This window comes from Pleurodeles waltl, chromosome 2_2 (assembly GCF_031143425.1).
Source record: "Pleurodeles waltl isolate 20211129_DDA chromosome 2_2, aPleWal1.hap1.20221129, whole genome shotgun sequence".
NCBI classification, from domain to species: Eukaryota; Metazoa; Chordata; class Amphibia; order Caudata; family Salamandridae; genus Pleurodeles; species Pleurodeles waltl.
The window spans coordinates 1,194,627,678-1,194,653,097 of NC_090439.1; the positions used below are offsets into that span (position 1 = coordinate 1,194,627,678).

General features: G+C 45.0%; 1 protein-coding gene across 1 annotated transcript in view; it reads left to right on the top strand.

Annotated features, from left to right (window-relative positions):
* The first annotated feature begins 16,420 nt into the window (after window positions 1-16,420).
* LOC138283073 (4-galactosyl-N-acetylglucosaminide 3-alpha-L-fucosyltransferase FUT6-like) overlaps window positions 16,421-25,420 on the top strand; it is a 117,684-nt gene continuing 108,684 nt past the window's right edge. Inside the window, exon 1 of the mRNA XM_069221223.1 lies at window positions 16,421-16,500. Within this exon, the coding sequence (XP_069077324.1) occupies window positions 16,464-16,500 (37 nt within the window). The 5' untranslated portion in view covers window positions 16,421-16,463. The remainder of the gene's footprint in view (window positions 16,501-25,420) is intronic.

A 25,420-nucleotide genomic window follows, 5' to 3' on the forward strand; every position in this document is an offset into this window, starting at 1 on the left:
CTGGAACCCCAATACCCTGGGTACCTCAGTACCATATACTAGGGAATTATAAGGGTGTTCCAGTAAGCCAATGTGAATTGGTAAAATTGGTCACTAGCCTGTTAGTGACAATTTGAAAGTAATGAGAGAGCATAACCACTGAGGTTCTGGTTAGCAGAGCCTCAGTGAGACAGTTAGGCACCACACAGGGAACACATACATGCACACTTATGAGCACTGGGGCCCTGTGTGACAGGGTCCCAGTGACACATACATATAGGCCACAAACCTATGAGCACTGGGGTCCTGACCAGCAGGGTCCCAGTGACACATAACAAACATACTGAAAACATAGGGTTTTCACTATGAGCACTGGGCCCTGGCTATCAGGATCCCAGTGAGACAGTGAAAACAGTGAAAAACACCCTGACATACACTCACAAACAGGCCAAAAGTGGGGGTAACAAGGCTAGAAAGAGGCTACTTTCTCACACAACCCCCCCCCAAACGAAGGACAATAAGGCTAACCTTGGCCAGTTGAGACTTTATTGTCTAAGTGGTGATAAGTAGAGAGTAGCTCTTCAATAGACTGGTTACTCCCTTTATCATCCACTATATGGTTACTTCCCTGTGGGGATGTAAACCACCCTGTTTGAAGTTTTTTAGCTAAGCAACAATGTGAAGATGTATTTTCAGAGTTTCTATCAGTAAGTTTTAGTTTAGAGCAGTGGGAATTGTCCACTGAACCTATTTGTAGTGATGGAAATGCCAGACAGGGATGCTGTCTCAGAAAAGCCATAGCTGGGCAAAAACTTTGTCCATATGGCTGGAAGAGAGAACAGGGATGCTGTTTCTCTTGAGTTGGAGCAGGGCAGGGATGCTGTCCTATGAGCTCCACCCTAGGGCAGGGATGCTGTCCTAAGTGTTGTGAGGCAGTGCATGGTTTCTGCACTAAAGTTTCTCTGGGAGGGTTGGAGGGATGCTCCATGTTAACTAAAATGGTGCTCTTTTTCTCACCAATGTTAGTTATCCCACAGAGAGGTACTTCCACCTCAGGGAGTCCAGCTTTGCCAGCTGATGATTCCCTTGGAACAGGTGCCACCCCAGGAGAGGTTTCTCCCACCACAGGAATGGTATCCTGAATGGTAGGGTGGTTAGGGGATACTGTGATACCCTTTTTACCTGTTGATGGAGAGGGATCCTGAGTTTTCAGGCCTTCTCTCCTTTGCTTTTTCATTTCAGTAGAAATGAGAGGGAACAATTCCTCAGGGATGCCCAGCATGGCTGCATGGGCATAAAACTCTACATCAGCCCAACCTGAGGCCTCTAGGTTATTACCTAAGAGACAGATCACAGGTAAGCTAGGTGATACCACCACCTGCTTAGGGCCAGTAACTCCACCCCAACTAAACTGAATTATAGCTAAGGGAAGAAACTTAGTGGAGTTATGGACATCAATAATCTTATACTGTTGTCCAATGATGTGTTGTTCAGGAGCCACTAGGTTTTCAGTCACCAAAGTGAAACTGGCACCTGTGTCCCTGTAGGCCAAGGCCTCAACACCATTTATTGAAACTGTCTGCCTGTACTTATCCATTGTAAGGGGACAAGCAGCCAGTGTGGCAAGGCCAATGCCACTAGGTGTGACAGAAACTGTCTTGGGACTGACTACCCCAGTTTCTACTATGGACCCATAAGTGAACCCAACTACACCCTTCACTTGACTGTTGCCAGCAGTCCCACCACTAGTACCACTACTGCTAGGGGCACTAGAGCTTGATGTATTAGTGGTGGTAGGCTCAGGGGGTTTACCTGGACAGGACTTATCCCCTGGCCTATGGCCTATATTTTTACACACAAAGCACCAAGGCTTTTTAAATTGTGTAGGTTGAGAAGAAGAGGAAGAATTAGTTTTATCCCCACCCCCTGAAGAGTGTTTAAGATTTGAAGTGGGATCTTTGGTTTTACCCTTATCCCCATGCTTATCTTGAGATTTGTCACCATCTTTCTCTGAAGGCTTACCATCCTTCTTCTTGCCATCTTTGTCACCCCCTGTATGAACTTTTCTGTTCACTCTTGTTCTGACCCATTTGTCTGCCTTCTTTCCCAATTCTTGGGGAGAGATCAGATCAGAGTCTACCAAGTACTGGTGCAACAAATCTGACACACAATTATTAAGAATGGTCTCTCTGAACTTTATCCTGTATTGTTCAGTGGTTAAGCCATAACCATCAAGGAGTGCATTCTTAAGAATAGTGAAACTGTTGGCATCACTTTCTTTCACAGTAAGGAGTCTGTCTCTACCCTTACCACTAAATGATAGCCATAGGATAGCAGCCCACTGCCTTTGAGGGACATCTTGAACAAGTGCAGCAAACCACTTGTTAATGTCATCCCCCTCCTTATAAGGGGGAACTATCTTGTGCAGATTCCTGGAATCATGCTCTTTTACAGGATGACTATGGGGAATACTGCTGCTGCCACCATGGGTATTTAAACCCAGCTTCTGTCTTTCTTTTTCAATCTCTAGAGATTGTCTATCTAAATCCAGCTGTTGCTTCTTGAGCTTCAGTCGGGAAGTCTCCACTCTCAATTTATTGAGCTCCCTTTCTAACATTCTGTCATCAGGGTGGGTGGGAGGAACATGTCTAGAAACAGAAGAGTGATGAGAATGGACAGAAGGAGACCTGTCCCTAACAGAGGGAACCTTAACAAGTTGACTAGCAGTATAATGTGAGAGTCCACCATCTGTATGGTGAGACCTCCTACTGTGATGAGAGCCCACACTATCTGTATGGTGTGACTCTCCATCTACTTCAACCCTGCTAGGCTGTCTGATACTGGGCAGGCTGCAAAGTTTTCTTCCTAAATCTTTCTCTAGGGGAGTCCCTGGATCAGACTGAGAACCATCAACTACTTTTTCAACAGATTGGGCACTTATGGCCTTATCTTGTTCTCTAAGCATGTTAAGTAACAGTTCTAAAGAAGGATTCTTCCCTACACTCAAACCTCTTTCTACGCAGAGACCCTTGCTCCTTTCCAGCTAAGGTGATCATATGCAAGTTTGGACAGATCAACATTTTGCCCTGTGCCAGACATTTTTAGAAAGAGTTAAGTGATAGAAAAAGTGAAGAAAAAGTTTTTCAGAACTTTTAGAAGGACAGAAAAAAAACTTTTAAAACTTTTTAGAACTTTCTAGAAAGTTTAGAAGTACTTTTCAGCACTAAAAGAGTGAAAAGAGTGAATGCAAAACTTTTTAGCACTGTGTACACACACTGAACTTGTTTTGTATATTTTTCTCTTATGAAAAGTACAATGTCAAGAGTGGTAAGTAGTCTCAAAGCACTTATCCCACCGCTGCACAATCAATGTAGGAGGCTGGACTGGCTTGAAGTGAGTACCAAGGGGTACTTGCACCTTGCACCAGGCCCAGTTATCCCTTATTAGTGTAGAGGGTGTCTAGCAGCTTAGGCTGATAGATAATGGTAGCTTAGCAGAGCAGCTTAGGCTGAACTAGGAGACGTGTGAAGCTGCTACAGTACCACAAATGCATATGCACAATATCATAAGAAAACACATTACACAGTTATACTAAAAATAAAGGTACTTTATTTTTATGACAATATGCCAAAAGTATTTCAGTGAGTACCCTCAGTATGAGGATAAGAAATATACACAAGATATATGTACACAATACAAAAAATATGCAGTATAGTCTTAGAAAACAGTGCAAACAGTGTAAAATTACAATAGGATGCAATGGAAGCACATAGGGATAGGGGCAACACAAACCATATAATCCAAAAGTGGAATGCGAACCACGAATGGACACCAAACCTATGTGACCTTGTAGAGGGTCGCTGGGACTATTAGAAAATAGCAAGGGTTAGAAAAATACCCCACCCCAAGACCCTGAAAAGTGAGTGCAAAGTGCACTAAAGTTCCCCTAAAGACACAGAAGTCGTGATAGAAGAATAATGCAAGAAAAACACAACCCAGCAATGCAACTGTAGCAGTCCCAACAGTATAGACACTCGGGAGAGGTAGGTTTGGTTTTCAGGTAAGTGATTTATTTGTTACTAGAAAAAGGGGATATATATCATTATGGTGATTTGAGTTCTGTTTAGTCTTTTAGGTAGTGAGTTTCTTCTTCTTAATGGGATATCCCTCTTCTTCTTTTCCTTAGGTGGCGTATTTGGTCGTCCTCGTAGGGTCCCGGTGATTACCCAAAAGGAAAGGAACAAATATCGATGGTAAGTGGGATGACCGTATGTTATATACGTCCTTTTATTATTCTATTTACTGGGGAATGGGATAATGGAGGGTGGGTGGTGCCAGTGAGGACTGTAGGGTAAGTGCCTAAAATCTCTTCTATACGTGCGCTGTTTTAGTGGTTTCCATGTGCTCTCAAGTGCCCTCTGGTTCCCTCCCTGTCCTCCCCTCACCCTTCCTCCCTCCCTTCCCCAGTTCCCTTCTCTTAAGGTGCCCCTCGGTTTGTCCACAAGGACCGTACCTTCATAAGCCACGACCCTCCAGGGTCGTGGCTGGCACAGGGGTATTCCTCTCGTCGGTTTCCTTCACCGCTGCAGCCCGGTCCGGTCCCCTCGTCTTTAAACACGGCTCCGCTCCTCCGTGTTCTGTTCCTGTCGTCCTGGCTCCTCTTGGGCTTTTCTTCCTCCTCGTGTTCCGATCCGTCCTCGTTCCCTTGTTTGGCTCCGCTGTCCCTCGTTTCCTCTCCTCCTCCTTCTCCTTCATTACCTCGGGGTTTCTCCGCCGTTTGTCCTCCCCTTCCGTCCGTCTGCCAATCCGTCGCTGCCAAGTCATAGGAGGTTACCTGGGTAACCTCCAGACGCTCGCCTCGCTGTGAATGCGTTCCCATGGAAACATGGGAACGCGGAAGCGGCGTCTCGGGCTCTCCCGACAGGCGGGAGGCAGCCTGGCCGAGCACGATGAGCGGGGTCACCCGGTCACACACCCTTCCCCAAGAACTGTCCTGCTCCAGGACAGACGCAGACAGGGGAAACTGAGACAGATAATCAGCGGGGGCCTGCTGGGATCCAGGAACGTGGCAGACCTGAAAGGAGAACGGCTGGAGTTCAAGGAACCATCTGAGTATCCTGGAATTCGAATCTTTATAAGCAGCTAGCCAAGTGAGGGGAGCGTGATCCGTGAACAGAACAAAAGGTCGACCCAGTAGATAGTATTGCAAGCAGTCCACGGCCCACTTGATAGCCAACCACTCCCTTTCGATAATGGGGTAACTACGTTCTCTAGGAAACAACTTTCTGCTGATGTAGACAATGGGATGGTCAAGCCCCTCGCTATCTGGTTGAGTCAGCACCCCCCCAAGCCCAACATCCGAGGCGTCAGTATAAAGGTGGAAAGGCCTCGAAAAATCTGGACAGTGTAGGATGGGGTCAGAGGTTAAAGAGGCCCTCAACCGCTCGAAACTCGCGTTCTGTACCTCAGAAAAAGGCAAAAGCCGATTGGGATGGTGTTTTGTGAGGAGGTCCGTAAGAGGAGCTGCCAGGGTGGAGTAATGTGGAATGAAACGCCGATAATAGCCCACTATCCCTAAAAATGAGCGCAGTTCCTTTTTAGTTTGTGGAAGAGGGGCATGTAAAATGGCATCCACCTTCCGAGCTTGTGGTTGTAGGGTACCCTGATTTATTCGATATCCCAGGTATGAAATGTCGGTTTTGCCTATAATACATTTCTTGGGATTGCCCGTTAAGCCGGCTGCGGTTAGAGCGTAGAATATTTGCTGTAGATGTGCTAAATGTTCTTCCCATGTTTCACTAAAAATAACTACATCATCTAGGTATGCGGCAGAGAACGTAGGGTATGGTTTTAGTATCCTATCCATTAATCTTTGAAAGGTTGCTGGTGCTCCGTGAAGTCCAAAAGGCAAAACCATAAATTGATACAGCCCGGACTGGGTGGAAAAGGCCGTTTTTTCTTTATCCTGGGTAGCTAGGGGAATCTGCCAATAACCTTTGGTTAAGTCTATTGTGGACATGTATTTTGCTTTCCCTAGTTTTTCGAGAACGTCATCTACCCTAGGAATTGGATAGGTGTCAAACAGATAATTTGTGTTAAGTTTGCGAAAGTCTATGCAGAACCTGACAGTACCGTCAGGTTTTGGGACTAGGACTACAGGAGAGCACCAGGGACTAGTGGATGGTTCTATTACTCCTAGGGACAGCATTTTTTTGATTTCCTCTTCGATTATTTGTTTTATGGCCTCTGGAATACGATATGGTAGTACTCTAGTGATGTTACCGGGATTTGTTCGTATGTTATGGTAAATTAGGGAAGTTTTTCCTGGCTTCTCCGAAAACAGCTTTTGCCATTGTTTCAATACCTTATATGCTTGTTGCTTTTTACCATCAGTTAAGGTATCATCAACTGAGGGTAGCGTAACCTCTTCGGCTGGTGTTGTAGGGCAGAATTCAATGTTTAATGTCTTACTGGGGCACAAAAAATGACCCATTCCCACGGCATGGTCAGGTTGTTCGGGTACCTCCCATTTTTTTAGCAGGTTCACATGATATATTTGTGTTTTCTTCGGATGGGATGATATTTCAACAAGGTATGTAACTGGGGAAATTGCTTTGACTATCCGATAGGGACCTTGCCATTTGGCAAGGAGTTTGTGCTCGGAGGTGGGTCTCATTATTAAGACCTGGTCATCAGGTTGGAAAACCCGTAATTTACTCCCTTTGTCATAGTGGGACTTCTGGGTTTGTTGGGCCTGTTCCATATTTTCATGTACTTCCGCCCATAGGCTGTGTAGGTGCGCTCTCAATTTTTGGGCATATTCTAACAAAGGTGTCCCCCCTTCCTCAGCTTCTGCCTCCCAGGTTTCCACAGCCATGTCCAGAAGGGAACGTGGCTGGCGTCCGAACACCAACTCAAACGGGCTATGACCAGTGGATGCCTGTTCATGTGTTCGGATTGCGTATAAAACTAGTGGCAATTTCTGATCCCAATCTTTCCCTGTATCATGGACAATCTTCCTGAGTAGTGTTTTAATGGTTCGGTTATACCGTTCGACCAGTCCGTCTGTTTGAGGATGATAAACGGATGTTCTGATCTGAGCAATACCCAACGTTTTGCACACTTGTTTCATCAGGGTGGACATAAAAGGGGTACCCTGGTCGGTAAGAATTTCATGGGGAAACCCAAGGCGGGCAAAAATATTAATCATTGCTTGGGCAACTGTTTTTGTAGTCATACTTGTCAGGGGAATAGCCTCTGGGTATCGGGTGGCATAGTCCACAATGACTAAGATATAAGTGTGTCCCTTCGACGAAGGAATCAAGGGCCCAATTAAGTCCATCCCTATTCTTTTAAACGGTATATCTATAATGGGAAGGGGTATAAGAGGGGCCTTCCTAGGCCTACCAGGTTCAGTTAACTGACATCGGGGACATTGTGCGCAATATCTTCTTATGTGTGCATACACGCCTGGCCAATAAAACCGTCTGAGCAGATACTCTTCGGTTTTCTCTCTCCCAAAGTGCCCCCCCCCTGGTTGATTATGAGCTAGGGTGAGGACATGGTCTCGATAGTCTGTAGGTACAAGAAGTTGGTGCTTACGTACCCCCAACCGTGTGGTAGTTACCCGATATAAGAGGTTTTTCTGTACTAGGAAGTAGGGGCCCACCTCCTCAGTCTCTTCTGTTACCGCCGACTTCCAGGCATTGGTAAGGGAGGGGTCCTCTCTCTGCTGCTGGAGAAAACTACTAGGAGCTTCATGTAGTTCTGCCACCATCTCTCTGGAGGGTTTAGAACCTGAAGCCTTCCGGTATTGTTCTCTCTCTTGTCGTTTTTCTCTACAGGACAATTTTCTACGGTCTATAGGACATTCAATGGCACTATCTGAGAAAGGAGCTTCCATCCACCAGTCCTTGGATACCTTGGTATCTCTGACGTGATCCAATAAATCTTGGAAGTGTATGTAGTCCGTTCCAACGATACACTCCTCGATTAATTGCGGCATTATTCCCATCTGCAGAAAATCCCGATGGGGACACCACTCGATCTGGAGTACCTTTACAGGGTATTGGGCCTTATCCCCGTGTATACAGCAGATGGATACCCATTGTTTCTCTTCTGTGTCATCGTTTATTAGGTCTTTTCTAATCACGGATTGGCTACAGCCGGAATCAACGAGGGCGCACACTGTTTGTCCGTTAACTGTTATCATTTGTTTGAATTTTAGGGCACCCTTCCCTGTACAAAGTACCCTACGTCTTGTCATTCCTATCTCCATTGGTTCCCCACTTTCTTGTTTCTGTGGACACATACGCGCAATGTGTCCCCATTCTCCACAATTATAACATTGGGGTCCCGTTGTAGGAGGGCCTTCTGGAAATCTACGGGGTACTAGGTAATCGGGTGGACTTTTTACAAAGGTCTTTGGGTTCGGTAGGACCGGTTTAAGGTTGGTTCGAGGTGGTATGTTCCTGACATCGGTAGAGCGATGGAAAGCACAAGCTAGATCAATTGCTGTCTCAGTGTCTACTTTTGGGTGTTGTCGTATCCAGTGTTTCGTGGACGGAGGTAGGGCGTCTAGGTATTGTTCCAGAATAATGGTTTTGATAACCTCCTCACGGCTATTTCCAATATGACCCAGCCACTTCAGCGCCAAGTCTTTTACTCGAAAATAAAAGGTCCTGGGGTCTTCATTGGGGCCCCATTTGACTTTACGAAATTTAACCCGGTAGTATTCTGTGTCGTGTCCCACCCTTTCTAGTATGCTAGTTTTTATATCTTTATAGGGGGTGACACCGCCCGGATTTGCGGCTTGATATGCTGATTGCAAAAGACCGGTCAGCAAGGGAGCGACATACTGTCCCCATTTGTCTTCCGGCCATAGGGCGGAGGAAGCCACTCTTTCAAAGTTTGTAAAGAAGGATTCTGGGTCCTCTCCCTCTTGATATTTCTGTAGCACCGAACTGGGAACATTAGGGTGCACCTTACTAGCGGCAATGGTCCCAGTTAGTTTTTTCATAGCTGTTTCATGTACTAACTGGTTATTTGCAAGTATGGTCGCCTGACTCTTTAAAGCCGATTGTAGGGCTTCCCGGTCCTCTTTGGCTTCTCGCTGGTGGGCCTCCCATACCAGCTGTAAGTGTCTTTGCCCTTCTGCTAGCTGCTTGACCATGGTTTCTAATGACGGACTTTCGCTCATTGTTTATACTGTTCGGACTGTGTTGGGGGGGGGGAATATCCCACTTCTGACACCACTGTAGCAGTCCCAACAGTATAGACACTCGGGAGAGGTAGGTTTGGTTTTCAGGTAAGTGATTTATTCGTTACTACAAAAAGGGGATATATATCATTATGGTGATTTGAGTTCTGTTTAGTCTTTTAGGTAGTGAGTTTCTTCTTCTTAATGGGATATCCCTCTTCTTCTTTTCCTTAGGTGGCGTATTTGGTCGTCCTCGTAGGGTCCCGGTGATTACCCAAAAGGAAAGGAACAAATATCGATGGTAAGTGGGATGACCGTATGTTATATACGTCCTTTTATTATTCTATTTACTGGGGAATGGGATAATGGAGGGTGGGTGGTGCCAGTGAGGACTGTAGGGTAAGTGCCTAAAATCTCTTCTATACGTGCGCTGTTTTAGTGGTTTCCACGTGCTCTCAAGTGCCCTCTGGTTCCCTCCCTGTCCTCCCCTCACCCTTCCTCCCTCCCTTCCCCAGTTCCCTTCTCTTAAGGTGCCCCTCGGTTTGTCCACAAGGACCGTACCTTCATAAGCCACGAACCTCCAGGGTCATGGCTGGCACTGGGGTATTCCTCTCGTCGGTTTCCTTCACCGCTGCAGCCCGGTCCGGTCCCCTCGTCTTTAAACACGGCTCCGCTCCTCCGTGTTCTGTTCCTGTCGTCCTGGCTCCTCTTGGGCTTTTCTTCCTCCTCGTGTTCCGATCCGTCCTCGTTCCCTTGTTTGGCTCCGCTGACCCTCGTTTCCTCTCCTCCTCCTTCTCCTTCATTACCACGGGGTTTCTCCGCCTTTTGTCCTCCCCTTCCGTCCGTCTGCCAATCTGTCGCTGACAAGTCATAGGAGGTTACCGGGGTAACCTCCAGACGCTCGCATCGCTGTGAATGCGTTCCCATGGAAACATGGGAACGCGGAAGCGGCGTCTCGGGCTCTCCCGACATGCGGGAGGCAGCCTGGCCGAGCACGGTGAGCGGGGTCACACGGTCACAGCAACAACAATGGATTTCCAGTCGAGGGTACCTGTGGAACAAGGGGACCGAGTCCAAAAGTCACAAGCAAGTCGGAGACGGGCAGATGCCCAAGAAATGCCAGCTGTTGGTACAAACAAGCTTCTACTGGACTGAAGAAGCTAGACATTCTGCAGGAACGACAAGGGCTAGAGACTTCCCCTTTGGAGGATGGATCCCCCACACCGTGAAGAGTCGTGCAGAAGTGTTTTCCCGCCAGATGGACGCCAACAAGCCTTGCTAGCTGCAAGTCGTGCGGTTAGAGTTTTTGGATGCTGCTGTAGCCCAGGATGGACCAGGATGTCGCCAATTTCGTCTGGGGACAGAGGGGACGCCGTGCAAGCAAAGGAGCCCTCTCAGAAGCAGGCAGCACCCACATAAGTGCCAGAACAGGCACTACAAAGTAAAGTGAAACGGTGCTTGCCTGAAGTTACACAAAGGAGTCCCACGTCGCCGGAGACCAACTTAGAAAGTAGTGCAATGCAGGTTAGAGTGCCGTGGACCCAGGCTTGGCTGTGCACAAAGGATTTCTGCCGGAAGTGCACGGGAGCCGGAGAAGTTGCAAAAGTCGCAAAAACCAACAATGCAGTCTGGCGTGGGGAGGCAAGGACTTACTTCCACCAAACTTGGCCTGAAGAGTCACTGGACCATGGGGGTCACTTGGACAGTCTTGCTGGATTCAAGGGACCTCGCTCGTTGTCGTGAGAGGAGACCCAAGGGACCGTGATGCAGCTTTTTGGTGCCTGCGTTAGCAGGGGGAAGATTCCGTCGACCCACAGGAGATTTCTTTGCAACTTCTGATGCAGAGAGGAGGCAGACTACCCCCACAGGATGCACCACCAAGAAAAACAGTCGAGAAGGCAGCAGGAGCGGCGTTACAATGTTGCAGTAGTCGTCTTAGCTACTTTGTTGCAATTTTGCAGGCTTCCAGCGCGGTCAGCAGTCGATTTCTTGGCAGAAGGTGAAGAGGGAGATGCAGAGGAACTCTGATGAGCTCTTGCATTCGTTATCTGAGGAATCCCCAAAGAAAGAGACCCTAAATAGCCAGAAAAGAGGGTTTGGCTACTTAGGAGAGAGGATAGGCTAGCAACACCTGCAGGAGCCTATCAAAAGGAGTCTCTGATGTCAGCTGTGGGCACTGGCCACTCAGAGCAGTCCAGTGTGCCAGCAGCACCTCTGTTTCCAAGATGGCAGAGGTCTGCAGCACACTGGAGGAGCTCTGGGCACCTCCCAGGGTAGGTGCAGGTCAGGGGAGTGGTCACTCCCCTTTCCTTTTCCAGTTTCACGCCCAGGCAGGGCTGAGGGGTCCCTGAACCGGTGTAGACTGGCTTATGCAGAATTGGGCACATCTGTGCCCAACAAAGCATTTCCAGAGGCTGGGGGAGGCTACTCCTCCCCTGCCTTCACACCATTTTCCAAAGGGAGAGGGTGTAACACCCCCTCTCTGAGGAAGTCCTTTGTGCTGCCATCCTGGGCCAGGCCTGGCTGGACCCCAGGAGGGCAGAAGCCTGTCTGTGGGGTTGGCAGCAGCAGCAGCTGCAGTGTAACCCCAGAAAAGGCAGTTTGGCAGTACCAGGGTCTGTGCTACAGACCACTGGGAGCATGGAATTGTGCCAACTATGCCAGGATGGTATAGAGGGGGCAATTCCATGATCTTAGACATGTTACATGGCCATATTCGGAGTTACCATTGTGAAGCTACACATAGGTAGTGACCTATGTGTAGTGCACGCATGTAATGGTGTCCCTGCACTCACAAAGTCGGGGAATTTGCCCTGAACAATGTGGGGGCACCTTGGCTAGTGCCAGGGTGCCCACACACTAAGTAACTTAGCACCCAACCTTTACCAGGTAAAGGTTAGACATATAGGTGACTTAGAAGTTACTTAAGTGCAGTGGTAAATGGCTGTGAAATAACGTGGACGTTATTTCACTCAGGCTGCAAGAGCAGGCCTGTGTAAAAATTGTCAGAGCTCCCTATGGGTGGCAAAAGCAATGCTGCAGCCCATAGGGATCTCCTGGAACCCCAATACCCTGGGTACCTCAGTACCATATTCTAGGGAATTATAAGGGTGTTCCAGTATGCCAATGTAAATTGGTGAAATTGGTCACTAGCCTGTTAGTGACAATTTGTACAGAGAGAGCATAACCACTGAGGTTCTGGTTAGCAGAGCCTCAGTGAGACAGTTAGGCACCACACAGGGAACACATACATATAGGTCACAAACTTATGAGCACTGGGGTCCTGGTTAGCAGGGTCCCAGTGACACATAACAAACATACTGAAAACATAGGGTTTTCACTATGAGCACTGGGCCCTGGCTATCAGGATCCCAGTGAGACAGTGAAAACAGTGAAAAACACCCTGACATACACTCACAAACAGGCCAAAAGTGGGGGTAACAAGGCTAGAAAGAGGCTACTTTCTCACACCCACCCACCCCGTGAAGTCAGCGAGGGCCTCCTCCATTGCGCTGGAAGCTCAGCAAAGCATTTCTCTTCCGATCACGTGGCGGAGGCAAGAGAGGCTTCAAAGGGAAGGAAAGGAATTTCCTTCCCTTTGAAGTCTCTCTCAGCGTTTCAAAAGCCGGATTGTAAAGCAAGGGTTGCTCCCCGGGGAGGATGGGGGGCAAATTTATTTTAGGCCATTTCTGACCCCCTGGAGCCGGCTGATCTATAGGCACTTTGCAAAAAACACCTCTGTTTTCTGTGAAAAAATGTGATGTGTCCACGTTGTGTTTTGGGCCATTTCCTTTCGTGGGCGCTAGGCCTACCCACACAAGTGAGGTACCATTTGTATCGGTAGACTAGTGGGAACACAGAATAGCAAAACAAGTGTTATTGCCCCTTTTCTTTCTCTACATTTTTTCCTTCCAAATGTAAGGCAGTGTGTAAAAAAGATGTCTATTTGAGAAATGCCCTGTTATTCACATGCTAGTATGGGCACCCCGGAATTCAGAGATGTTCAAATAACCACTGCTTCTCAACACCTTATCTTGTGGCCATTTTGGAAATACAAAGGTTTTCTTGATACCTATTTTTCACTTTTTATATTTCAGCAAATGAATTGCTGTATACTCGGTGTAGAATAAAAACCCATTGCAAGGTGCAGCTCATTTATTGGCTCTGGGTACCTAGAGATTTTGATGAACCTACAAGCCCTATATATCCCCGCAACCAGAAGAGTCCAGCTGATGTAACGGTATATTGCTTTCAAAAATCTGACATCGCAGGAAAAAATTACAGAGTAAAATGTGGAGAAAAATGGCTGTTTTTTTCACCTCAATTTCAATATTTTTTTATTTCAGCTGTTATTTTCTGTAGGAAACACTTGTAGGATCTACACAAATGACCCCTTTCTGAATTCAGAATTTTGTCTACTTTTTAGAAATGTTTAGCTTTCTGGGATCCAAAAATGGTTTCTTACCCATTTTGGTCACTAACTGGAAGGAGGCTGAAAGCACAAAAAATAGTAAAAATGGGGTATGTCCCAGTAAAATGTCAAAATTGTATTGAAAAATTGGGTTTTCCAATTCAAGTCTGCCTGTTCCTGAAAGCTGGGAAGATGCTGATCTTGCCACCACAAACCCTTTGTTGGTGCGATTTTCAGGGAAAAAACCACGAGCTGCCTTCTGCAGCCCTTTTTTCAATTTTTTTGAAAAAAAACAAATTTTCACTGTATTTTGGCTAATTTCTTGGTCTCCTTCAGGGGAACCCACAAAGTCTGGGTACCTCTAGAATCCCTAGGATGTTGGAAAAAAAGGACACAAATTTGGCGTGGGTAGCTTATGTGAACAAAAAGTTATGAGGGCGTAAGGGTGGAATGCCCCAAATAGCCAAAAAAAGGCTCGGCACAGGAGGGGGAAAAGGCCTGGCAGCGAAGGGGTTAAGCATGCAGAAAGGAAGTAGTGATACCCTGTCAAACTTTCCTGTTAGGTCAGCACCACTTCCTATTCTGGAACTTCTAATTTCAGACTTTCTGTTCTAATGATGGGTCCAGAAGTATGAATACGAACAGTGATAGCAGCAGTGGACAGCACAGAACCTTGTTCTCAGTATCTGCTATTCTTTCTCCTACTTACGGCACCTGGATCAGGTAACCTCAGTAAAAGTCACAGTCATAGGTCAAAAAAACCATTAACCCCAAGTTGGCTAAGACTGATGTCCATACATGTTCATCAGAACAGCCTCAATGTTGTTGGTAACTGAGCTGACAATATCCCAAGTTTGATGTTAGGATGCAGTTACATACACCAGATGATTTTTTTTTTTTGATATTTTGGATATAACAAATATACCACACATGTACACATTGTAAATGAAAGGAGGGATACTAATGGAAGAGACATTTTAGCTACAAAATGTATTACAATAAACTGTAGCTGTGATAAAGTATTTCTCATTTTTAGAAGTAGATGTCACGATTAGACCAAAACGGGCAAATGAGTCTCATGAAGAATAGAATTTATTTGTTAAGGCAGTGAATCCAAGGAACGGTCTACAAGAAGCTCTCGAGCATCCCAACTCCAATCACAAACTGCACCATCCAGTCCGGATGTTTTCTGTGCACTGCAATACTTGTAGTCGTAAAACTTGTTGATATTTGTAGTCGTAAAACTTGTAGATACTTGTAGTCGTAAACCCAAAGCCCATAAACTGAACTGATAAGATTCTGTAGCTACAATTTGACAGGTAAAAGCACTCAGCTTCCTCGGTTTGTAAAAACTGTAAGTCTGGGTGGAGTTCCGCTTTGCGGAACTCCGCGAAGTGACCAAACAACTCCACTGCGCTACGCAGAGTTCTGCAAGCGGCAGAATGCATTAGATCACGCCGTTCACACAGATTTTTAGCGCTGGTTGTTTGTCCCGCGCTGAAAAATCAGTGCGAACTGCACCATGCGCAGCGCAAGAGGGCGCAACTTCTTTTCTGCCGCTTGAGTAGATTTTCTCTTCGCGAACGGAAGATTTCTGAACGCGGGCGGTGGTGACCATCCGCCACCGCCCGCGTTGAGAAATCTCACTAAGCGGTGGTGATTTTCCTCACTTGTGCTCACCAACTTAACATTTCCCACTCCGCGCTCTATGCTGAGCGGGAAAAACTCCACGAGTGTAGCGGAGTACACCGCCCACCCCTAGAGAACTGTCAGCATAATGTACCATAAATAGCACGATTATTGATCACGTTTCTAAAGAATATATTTACAAATAAAGAAAGAAGAACAAAGGGTAAAAGAGAAACATTATTTAAGGACTTTCAAATATTGCAAAAGGGCTACATTGTACACTGCTGGCAGCCACTGTTATGTCAGTGTCAGTAAGAAACCAAGTTTTCACATGTCTGAAGTGATCTCACGTGGGGAGTATCACATCGTGAACTCGTTCTTCCTTTACATTCCGGATCATTATTCAAATAGAACTACAAGCACTAGGGCGCCACTAAAAACTCGGAACCCCTTAATATAATAATGCCGGAAGCAAGTGAATACTTTTTCTTTGGAGGCTGAAGGTATTTAATTGTGACTAACTCAATATTATGTTGCACCCTCCGGGTGCGGGCAAAGAAGATGGAAATGTGACAGTAATCTCTCTACAGATGTGTAATGGTGTAATATCTCCATTACAGCTTCACTACACCCACTCTGACCCTACTGTTCGGCCACAATAGGGTCGGAGTGGGTGTAGTAAAGCTGTAATGGAGATATTACACCATCATGCATCTGTAGAGAGACTGCTGTCACATTTCCATCTTCTTTGCCCGCACCTGTGTCGTCTTTAATTATATTAACCAATCTACTGGCAAAATTATGTTAAAAGATATACAGCAGGTTGACAGGCGGGGAAACGAAAACTGAGGTTGTTTTAGCATTTTACACTGACACATTATTTAGCTCTGGGCCTGAAGACTGTGTCCGTTTATCTAGTTACATTTTGCTTTTATTCCCTTTATTATTTTAGCAAAGCTTCATTTTAGTGGAGATGTTATTTATTCCTTTTCTCAGGTGTCCTTCCTGGCAGAATCTGTTATTCATTTCTTTGCAAAACATTTTGATCCTGTACACAATGTTTAGTGTGTACTTACGGTCATACGGAACATTGTCTACCCTACTCAGAAAAATATGTGTTGTCACGTCACTGCAGTTCTTAGAATAACAGATGTTATTATAAAACATCACACTGCCCACATCATCTCAGAGGGGACATCTCACGCTGCACATCGTCTGCTGAAACCTTTTGGTTCCTCTTCGTCTATGTGGAGGGACAGACCTCTTCTTCACCTCTGCACAGGTATGGGGGCGTGGGCTTCCTTCCAGGGACCAAAAGGGCAGATTAGGGCTACCACTGCTACCTGCTCTGGTGTAGAAACTAAGTAGTGTAGGCAGGAATGTTATGCCCACTATCATGACATTATGGAGGGACGCTTCTAGGGTTCACTCTTTTGATCAGTGCTGTAATAATGCTGTGTTTCTTTAGCCTCATAATCGCAATTCATGCCTTTCTACGTAGAAAGCAGTTGCTTCAATAAAACCTACTGGACCACGACCTTGCTTCTGTTTTGTCCTTGCAAGTATGAGAATTGTGCAATTGATAGACAGGAGTAGGATCTGTTCCACCACGACTTCCCTGAGGAGTCTGAGTGTCCTGCGATAGGCTACGACAAATCACTTCTCCCTATGGTACCTGTGAGGTGCTGCTAGTTAGCCGGAAAGGGTTAGGCTGACAGCTGTCACACAGTGTGGGATCAGACTCTGTCCCCAATACTCGGTGGTGCTGTCGCCCAAAATCCAGCAATCTCGTTACCAGAACAGGAGTCTACGACACAAGCATATTCAAGCACCCTTGGGCTAAACTGAGCCTCACCTATGTATTGTAGTGGAATAGATGGATTCCCCATTCTCCATGTGTTCAGATGATCGTGTTCAGTTCCCTTTCTAAAATAGAGATGTGATTAACAACCACCATTTTAAATTAAGAAGGCATAGCATGTGATGGATGGTTTAGACCAAAAAGTGTCTTCTTCCACAAACTTCCTTTCAGACACAGAATGTAAGCAAATCTAAACAAGCATTTACAATTCATCGGGTCTCGCGTTTGCTCATGTTAGAGCTGATCGAGTTGTAAACTCCTAACCCGACTTTTCACCTATCGGGCAAAAGTGCATTTATGTACATAACCCGAAAAAGTGAAATCAAGTATGTAAAGCGCTCGACTTCTGCCAAGCGAGATCGCGCTCGTAAATTAGAGAAAAAAAAGTCCACGAGCCCGATGGAAAACAGCGAACCTCGCATGTTTTCTGTACTTGGTTGCTGCGCTCGAGGAGGGCTAGCCACCGGAAAAGGCATGACGTATGCGTGCCTTCGACTAATGAAAGCAAGCAGATTTTATTAGGGAAGCCCACGAACCAATAAAAAACACTGACGTGATGTTGACAGGGCTCCGAGCCCTTTTCTAAATACAAAAGAGTCTCGCTACAATACGCATGCGCGAGCGCATGCAACGCAGGCTCGACCCTAAAAACTACCACTCCACAAAGGAGGGTTAGGCTGGGATAGGCTGTGCGACCACCCTCCAGCTCAACCGCTGCCATCTATGGCCTTTCGTCAGTAAGAATTGGATGAATGGCCCAGTCTGCAGCTAGTCCTAATGCCCAGCGTCTCTTTACATGGTCCCCAGCTGTGCATGCCAAGGGTTCGGAGCATGGCAAGGCCTGTGCCCAAACTATCATTGAGTCAAAGCCCAATTTTGTTATCTCAGCCTCTCTAGACATCCACGAAATGGGACCAAACGTATTTATAGGGTGAGACCTAAGCAGGCTTTGCTTTGCTAATCAGTCCGTGCACTGTGCTCAACATATCAACATAAAACTAAACATGTAAATTCCTGATTGACTTCCTTTTACAAATCTGCCCAAAATTAAAGTTATTAGCAAATTAACATTTTTTGCCTCTCTCTTTAAACATGCTTGACCTAGTAGATCTACATGAAACTAAAAATATGAACAGTAAGATAAACATGCTGAGTGTCAATAAATTTTCGTATAGAACAAGACGATTGTGCCAAAGTTATTAGTATATCAAAGATTTTGTGCCTTTTGTTCACTGCATCAAAACATTTCCCTGCCACCCCCGATGTTTAACAGTCTTCATCCTTTAAGGATTTACACAAAACCTCACATACCAACACAAAACTCAAGCACTGGCAAATTTCATGTGGATTCATAAAAACATGCCAGTTATTCGAGCTCCCCCATTTAATTACGCCCCCAATGGATCTACAAGAATTTACAGTACAAAGAGTAAGCATGCCATATGTCAGACAAATTCATTAAACAGTGATACATTTAAAAAAACACTAATATCTCAGAACTACTCAACGGGATGTCACCAAGTGAAGTTCTACTTTCAGTTTGAGGTTGGTGCAGATCCAGTCAGAGGGTTCTCCTGTAACACAATGTCCTATGGGGGTTTAAATGGGAAAAGCATCATTTCAGTAACCCCCCCCTTCATCCCTCTCCCCCTTTGCTTTACATTTTTCTGTCTGCATGAATCTCCATGAAAAATGTGGCACCAAATATTAGCCAGTTTTGACAGGTGACTACAAAGTTGTGTGCAGATATTTCTTTTACAAACGGTGCCAAACCTATGGGCAATCCCAAAAATAATTTTCAATGGAAAGTGAGGCTGAACCTTAACTAAAGGGTCTCAATTTCAACTTTGAATTATGACTGTATATATATATATATATATATATATATATATATATATATATATAGATATAGATAGATATAAATATTCACAAAACACACAAAGGGGGTTATTCTAACTTTGGAGGAGTGTTAATCCGTCCCAAAAGTGACGGTAAAGTGACAGATATACCATCAGCCGTATTACGAGTTCCATAGGATATAATGGACTCGTAATACGGCTGGTGGTAAATCCGTCACTTTTCCGTCACTTTTGGGACGGATTAACACCTCCTCCAAAGTTAGAATAACCCCCAAAGTGTTTTTGTTATGACAATTGAAACATTTATATAATCACAGCATTGTCCTAGTTATAAGACAAAAGCTGTTTTGTTGATCTGCTCAAAAAAGTAACAAACATTTGCAATGCAATAGGTCTCGCATTTGCTTGCGTTAGAGCTACTGGTGCTGTAAATGCATAACTGGACTTTTTTTGCCACATAAACTGGTCAACCCTGCCTCATGATTTGGTCCTCTCTGCCACATAATTCCAGGGGCCCTGCATATAACTAAAGCACTTCTATTTACCTTCTTCCTCTATCTGCAGCAGAATTGAAAATATTGCTGTTATGTATTATATTTATTTGTATCGTTCGTTTGGGAAGTGCTTCAGGGTGCCTGCGTGTCACCCGTTGAAGGGGATTACACACTGCTTCTCAGTCCCGGGAGTTGGGATACATGAGAAACGCTTTAGACTGTTGAGAAAGCATCCTCTGGTGAGGTGGCTATTCAGGCTTGATGTGTATGGAGGGCAGCTTAGTGTCACTTCAGCGGACTCGGCTCAAAATAAAACCCACAGTGTTTTACTATGATGGTCCTAATCGTTTCATAGTTAATTACAGGAGCCAGTTACACAAGACCCTAAGTGTATGATGTCCCACTTGTGGGTGAACGGAGTAAATATGAAAATTTGAAGAACGAACCACACACTAGTTCACAAAACGTTACCCAGTTTTAGGCAGAGTATAATTTTGACGACATATATGTAATACTTCACATCTGCTAATAATCTGCAAATATTAAGAAAAAAATGTTTCTTGCTCAAATGGATCAACAGTTACAAAAAATATTGTGACTCGGGTTCCTGCACACCACATGGCTTTTTGCAATGGTTAAACTAGTCATCTTTCAGTTGCAAATTGCTGTGTTTGGGTGTTAAATTGGTTAAAAATAAGGCGAACTCTTTTCTCAGTCACTGTTACAAGGTGTGCACTACAAAATAATGAAGAGGTTCACAAAATACGGTGCAATATGTCATATAATGTGGCTTTTCTTGCCACATAATTTAGTCAATCATGCTGCATGCTTGGTCCTCCCCTGCTGCACAATTCCGGTGGCCGTGCTGATACTCTTGGTGCAAAGTCTCTCCCCCCTATTGTTGGACTCAGTTGTACCAACTTAGGGGGTGTCTTGCGACATGTTTACGACGTGCACCATTTTCAACAAGCAACAGCACAAGTCCTAGAAGACCAAGTGGTGACAATGTAGTGCCATCACTGGTCATGGTAATGCCCTTGGCATCCCCCCCCCAGGACAGCGGTTGTCACCCTGGTGTCCGCAACTGTTCACAATCAAATAACATTAGAAGGCGAATAAAGTATATAAAACATGAAACATCACAATTGAAAATGTAACAGCGCTCTGTAAATTTGCAGGAATTTGAAATTGGAGATTGGAATCCTTTGCTTGATTCTTCAACAAGCAGAACTGGGCATAGACCCCTGGGGGTCTCAGTTAAAGCCCTGCTATGCACCGTTAAAATGTGCATGCTGATGTTTGATTTTAGTATGTTTTTGAATTAAATAAAGTCATAGTTTGTGCATTGTGTGATGTTTGCCTGCTTTGTATTTGTGTGTATCGTTTTGTCAGTCCCAGATTTCAGCAGTGATTCTGTGGGGATCCACAAAGGTTAAGAACCTCTTCTCTAGGGAGTTTTACAACAGTTATTTTTACATGTGTGATTTGTTTTTACATATTGTACACTTTGGAAGTGACCTACTGCTGGTTTTAAAGTTGAGAGCGGTTGTGTGAGTCTCCTTCAGATCGAGGGCTGTCAGAGGACTAGTTAACAGGACATCACTTGCTTAGTTCTGGACCTCCGTATTACTAGTCAGTTCTTTGAAATGTACGCAGGGGGCCTTGACTCAGCTCAAGAGGGGCGTTTTAATCTTTCTTCATGCTATTGGCTGTTCCATCCATCATTCCTCCTCAAAATGAGTGCTTGACTTGCAACACAATAGAGTGGGACTATTTTACGTCGCAAAAATACAATGACCCATCACACATTTAGGTCTAGATTTCATAGAAGATTCTATGCATAAAGCATTCGTTTTACGCTTTGCCTTTTCGGTGTAGAAGGCTTTTTAAAACATTTTATCCTGGACTCAAAACACAAGCACAGCTGTCGAGCCTGCCAATCACTGATTATCCAATGATCAGTGCAGCCACGGATCAGCGTTATGAATATTTGGCGGGTCCTATCACTCCAAGTGGGGTCTTTCATGGATCAAAGAGCTGTGTCAAGTATTATCCATCCTTCATGTCACCACGGATTCACAGTTCCACCTCTATGCTTTAATTTATTTAAAAAGAACGAAATGCATTCTGGAAGTCGCAGTCCTAATATACCATCATTAAACTAACACAGCTGGGATTCTGATGACGTGGATACCTAATCACCTAGTCATCGGGTGATCTCACTTTTAGGGTGGCCATGGACAGCAACGGGGGCTGTGAACCCTAAAAACTCCACTTTGGCGTGCGTTCTGGGGCTCTGGAGTCAGGTTTCAGGAATGGGCAAGGTTTGAGGCAGAGTTTTATGCTTGGGATCTCCGAAGTGTGAGGTTCTCGGAACCAGTGCGGTCAAACATCTGGCAGAAGGGCAGGTCTGAGAGCAGATGCACACAAGCCAGTGAAGGAAATGTGCTCCCAAGAAGCTTGTACAGTGAGCTCTGGAGCGAAGAGGCGGGGCCAACCCTGTGAGTAGAGGTGAGTTTCAAATGCACCAATCAGCCTTTAAACTCCTGATGTCTGCCCTTTGCATGTAATGTTAACAGAAGATTCCATTCTATCAAGGACGCAGTGTTACACTGTGCTAATGCATTCTGGGAGTTGAAGTCCTGGTGGATCGAGCCCGACACAGTTTAACATCGGAAAACAAAGATGCATAAAACTAAAATTAAAATCCCAGGACGGGAGCACTGCATCCTTAGTGACATCATCACTGCACGTGTGCACGTGTGACCTTAGGGGGGAGGCACGGGTCAGGCAGCACACTGGGGTGAATGCAACAGGGCTTTCCTATACAATGGAGATGGCTCATTTTAAATGCACAAAAATAGCACAGAACAAATATGCAGTAGCAAAGGCAGACCTGGAAACTAAAAAGTTTCTGAACTTTAACAACTGATGCTGTGGTTTTGTGTGCATGTTCTAGCAATGGTTTCCTTCATTCCCTCACTCCAACTTGAAGAGCTCTTAGTTCAAATTATTGTGGCCCTCGCTCTACACAATATCTATAATAAATAAATGAATGAATAAATAAATACACATAAAAAAAAAATGTGTCATGGGTGGAGTGCCAAGGACTGGAGATCTACCCACTGCTAAGGCAGAGTAAAAGTGAGTAAAGGCGGTGCTGGAGACGGGACGGGTTCTAGGCTTCTGGGCTTCTGCAGTAGGGAGGGTAGATGCGACGAGAAGTGCATGGCCTGGGTGCACGTGCTGCGGCAGAGCTCTCATCTTTCCCAGGGCCATGCGTTGCTAGCTAATCCAGTGCGTTTCTTTGCATTTTGGGGCTGTCGGTTTTCTAATTTGACAAACAGGACTACAAATGGAAACAAGGTGGGGGATTCAAACAACGCGTCAGTGCGCAAGCCTTCAACAAAACCCGGGAGATCAGAGTGCGAAGCCATGGAGTGCGAAGGGGACAGACAAAAAAAGTAGTGTGCCCCCACTTAACATCAGAATATGGCCAATCGTGCAATAATCCATGTAACAAAGGTCAGTCTGCAGGGTGTAACAAAACAACCTCAAGGCGCGGCAAATGGAAATATTACCTACGAAATTGAGGGGATTTTGAAAGGCAGGCCCAGGAACGAATGAAAGTGATGTGTGTGTGAGATGGGCGTGGCTAAAGCCCACAGAGTAGATTACAACATGTCGAGAGAGCAGCGCTTGCACACTGCTAGGGCTGACCTAAATATTATTACAGAGAGGACATATCATTTCTATACTGGATGGTCCATTTTGTCTGGCAGCCACTGATCTTCCTTAGCTGGAGAACATGATCAGCGGAGCAGGAGACAATGGTTGGTGGAGCAGGGGGGAGTAACTGTCAACGCCTGGGGAACCTTTACCCATAGCAATAGGAAGTTGATGGAAGCCCGGTGGACAGGTACTGTGAGAGGTGGGAACAAGTACTGGGAAAGCTGGGGTTTGGTTAAAGGGACACTTTGCGACATTATGTGCGGGAGCTAGTGACCTCTTTTTGTGGGTGACTTAGGGCCAGTTTGTTGGAAACCTGTGCACAGCTGCTATGAGAGCAGGGAAAACAGCAGGCGACAGCTACAGGAAGAGCACTGGATGGCTAGGCAGGACACCAGAGGATAACAACATGCAAACCATGAGAAAGGGAAAGGTGAAGCACATAGAGGGGGCCCACCAGAGACCTGATGTCATTGTCAAAGACAATGGTTAGCAGAAAGGGCACTTATCTACTTAAAAAAAAAAATCAAAACATATCAACATATTTGGAAAAAATCCAACGAGAATTGTTTTAATGCACAACAAACAAGCATTAAAAGATTACATCACAGTTGATGGGGAGCATGGAGGCGGGAGCTACGGGGAGATGCAGAACATGTAGAGTATCCTGTGTCGCCCATCTCAAGCGTGTTATTACGCATGTTATTGGTTTTAATGATTTTATGGTATTGGTAATTGCACATGCCACATCTCCCCCTGGAGTGCAGACCAGACCGTAGGCAGAGAGCCACATACATCAGTACCTTTTTTTGAGCTGGCCAGGCTTGTCATATATACACACATTTATACATGACAGGCCTCTGATACCATTGTACACCTGTTAGAGTGTGTCTTTTAAAAGAAATATTAACATGAAAAGCTTGCAATATATTGTGCGTTGAAGCTGCATAGAAAATGTGTTAACATAGAAAATAATGCACACGTTTAAAATGTGCCCACGGGGAGTATACGAAGACTAATTAAAGCTTGTTAATCCTGAATTTTATATGCAATAATGTTTGAATTTGTATTAGTATATCCTGATTAGAGTTATGCGTAAAAAAGTTGCATTGGAATCATGGAAGACCTTAGCTTAGCGAGGGTCTGGGCCTAGCTGCCTGGCCTCATATTAAACTGTATTTTCTAACGTGTAATGTGGTGTTTTTCTGAAGGACACAAAGCTGTACTTTTCCAGAAGTTATGTGTGTGTGTGTGTAGCAGTAGTAATTTCTTTCTCATGAGAGCCGGCTTGCTCAAGGTGACGTTCTTGTTAAATGCAACAGTGTAATTCGTAACAGGTGCAAGGTTAACAGAAGGAGGAGAAAACAATGGGACACTGACTGGAGCGCAAAGTGTAACTTTTCTTACCTGACATTCTAACTGATGAAGACGTCAATAATGGGGACCAATCCTCAACATGAGAACTGTGGTATGTGGACAATTCTGGTAAGTCTCTTGAACAATTATTGGACAGAGATAACGATGCACCAATTCTAGCCAATGAGGATGCTAATGCTAATTTGATATTAGTTAAGGAGTTCACTAATAACTTGGTGCAAATAGACAAATGACTGAGTTGCTTTGTTGGTTTGCATATTAATGAGACTTTGCTAAGTTGCTTCATGTAAATGATGTGCTTAAATGCTGAATAAATATTCTTTATACGTTGATTAAGTGTGTTCTAATTGCTAATATGAAGAGTTTACAAATGAAATTAACAAAGATGACATTAGATTGTAACCAATAGGGAAATAAATATCCTAACACTAAATTAAATTCATCAAAAGGTCATGATGTGTTCAATTTTGACTGGTATGAGGATCTATTGCTTTGTAATGCCAAAAAGATATCTCGTACTGGGAAGTCCCTGAACGTGGTCCAAAGGTCCATCACCTAGGCGTGTCTCCTTGTAAGTTTACTTATCAAGGCTCTGACGTGCTAACACACCGAAACCAAAAGCCCTTATTTTAGTTAACTTGCAACATTTCTTTACTGAGAAGTGATTAAACAAATGAAATCTGTTCTCTACTGCAATTGCAATCTGCAATAATTAGTCATATCACAGCTGCTGTTTCAGTCCCCTGCTGGAAGTTAAATGGATAACTTTCTTTCCAGATGCTTTTCCAGTGAGCATTTTCTGTGAGAGTTGGAAAACATCAGGTGCAAAGGAGACATTTAGGTGCTTCTCATTTATATGGTGGAAGACTGGAAGTTTGTCTG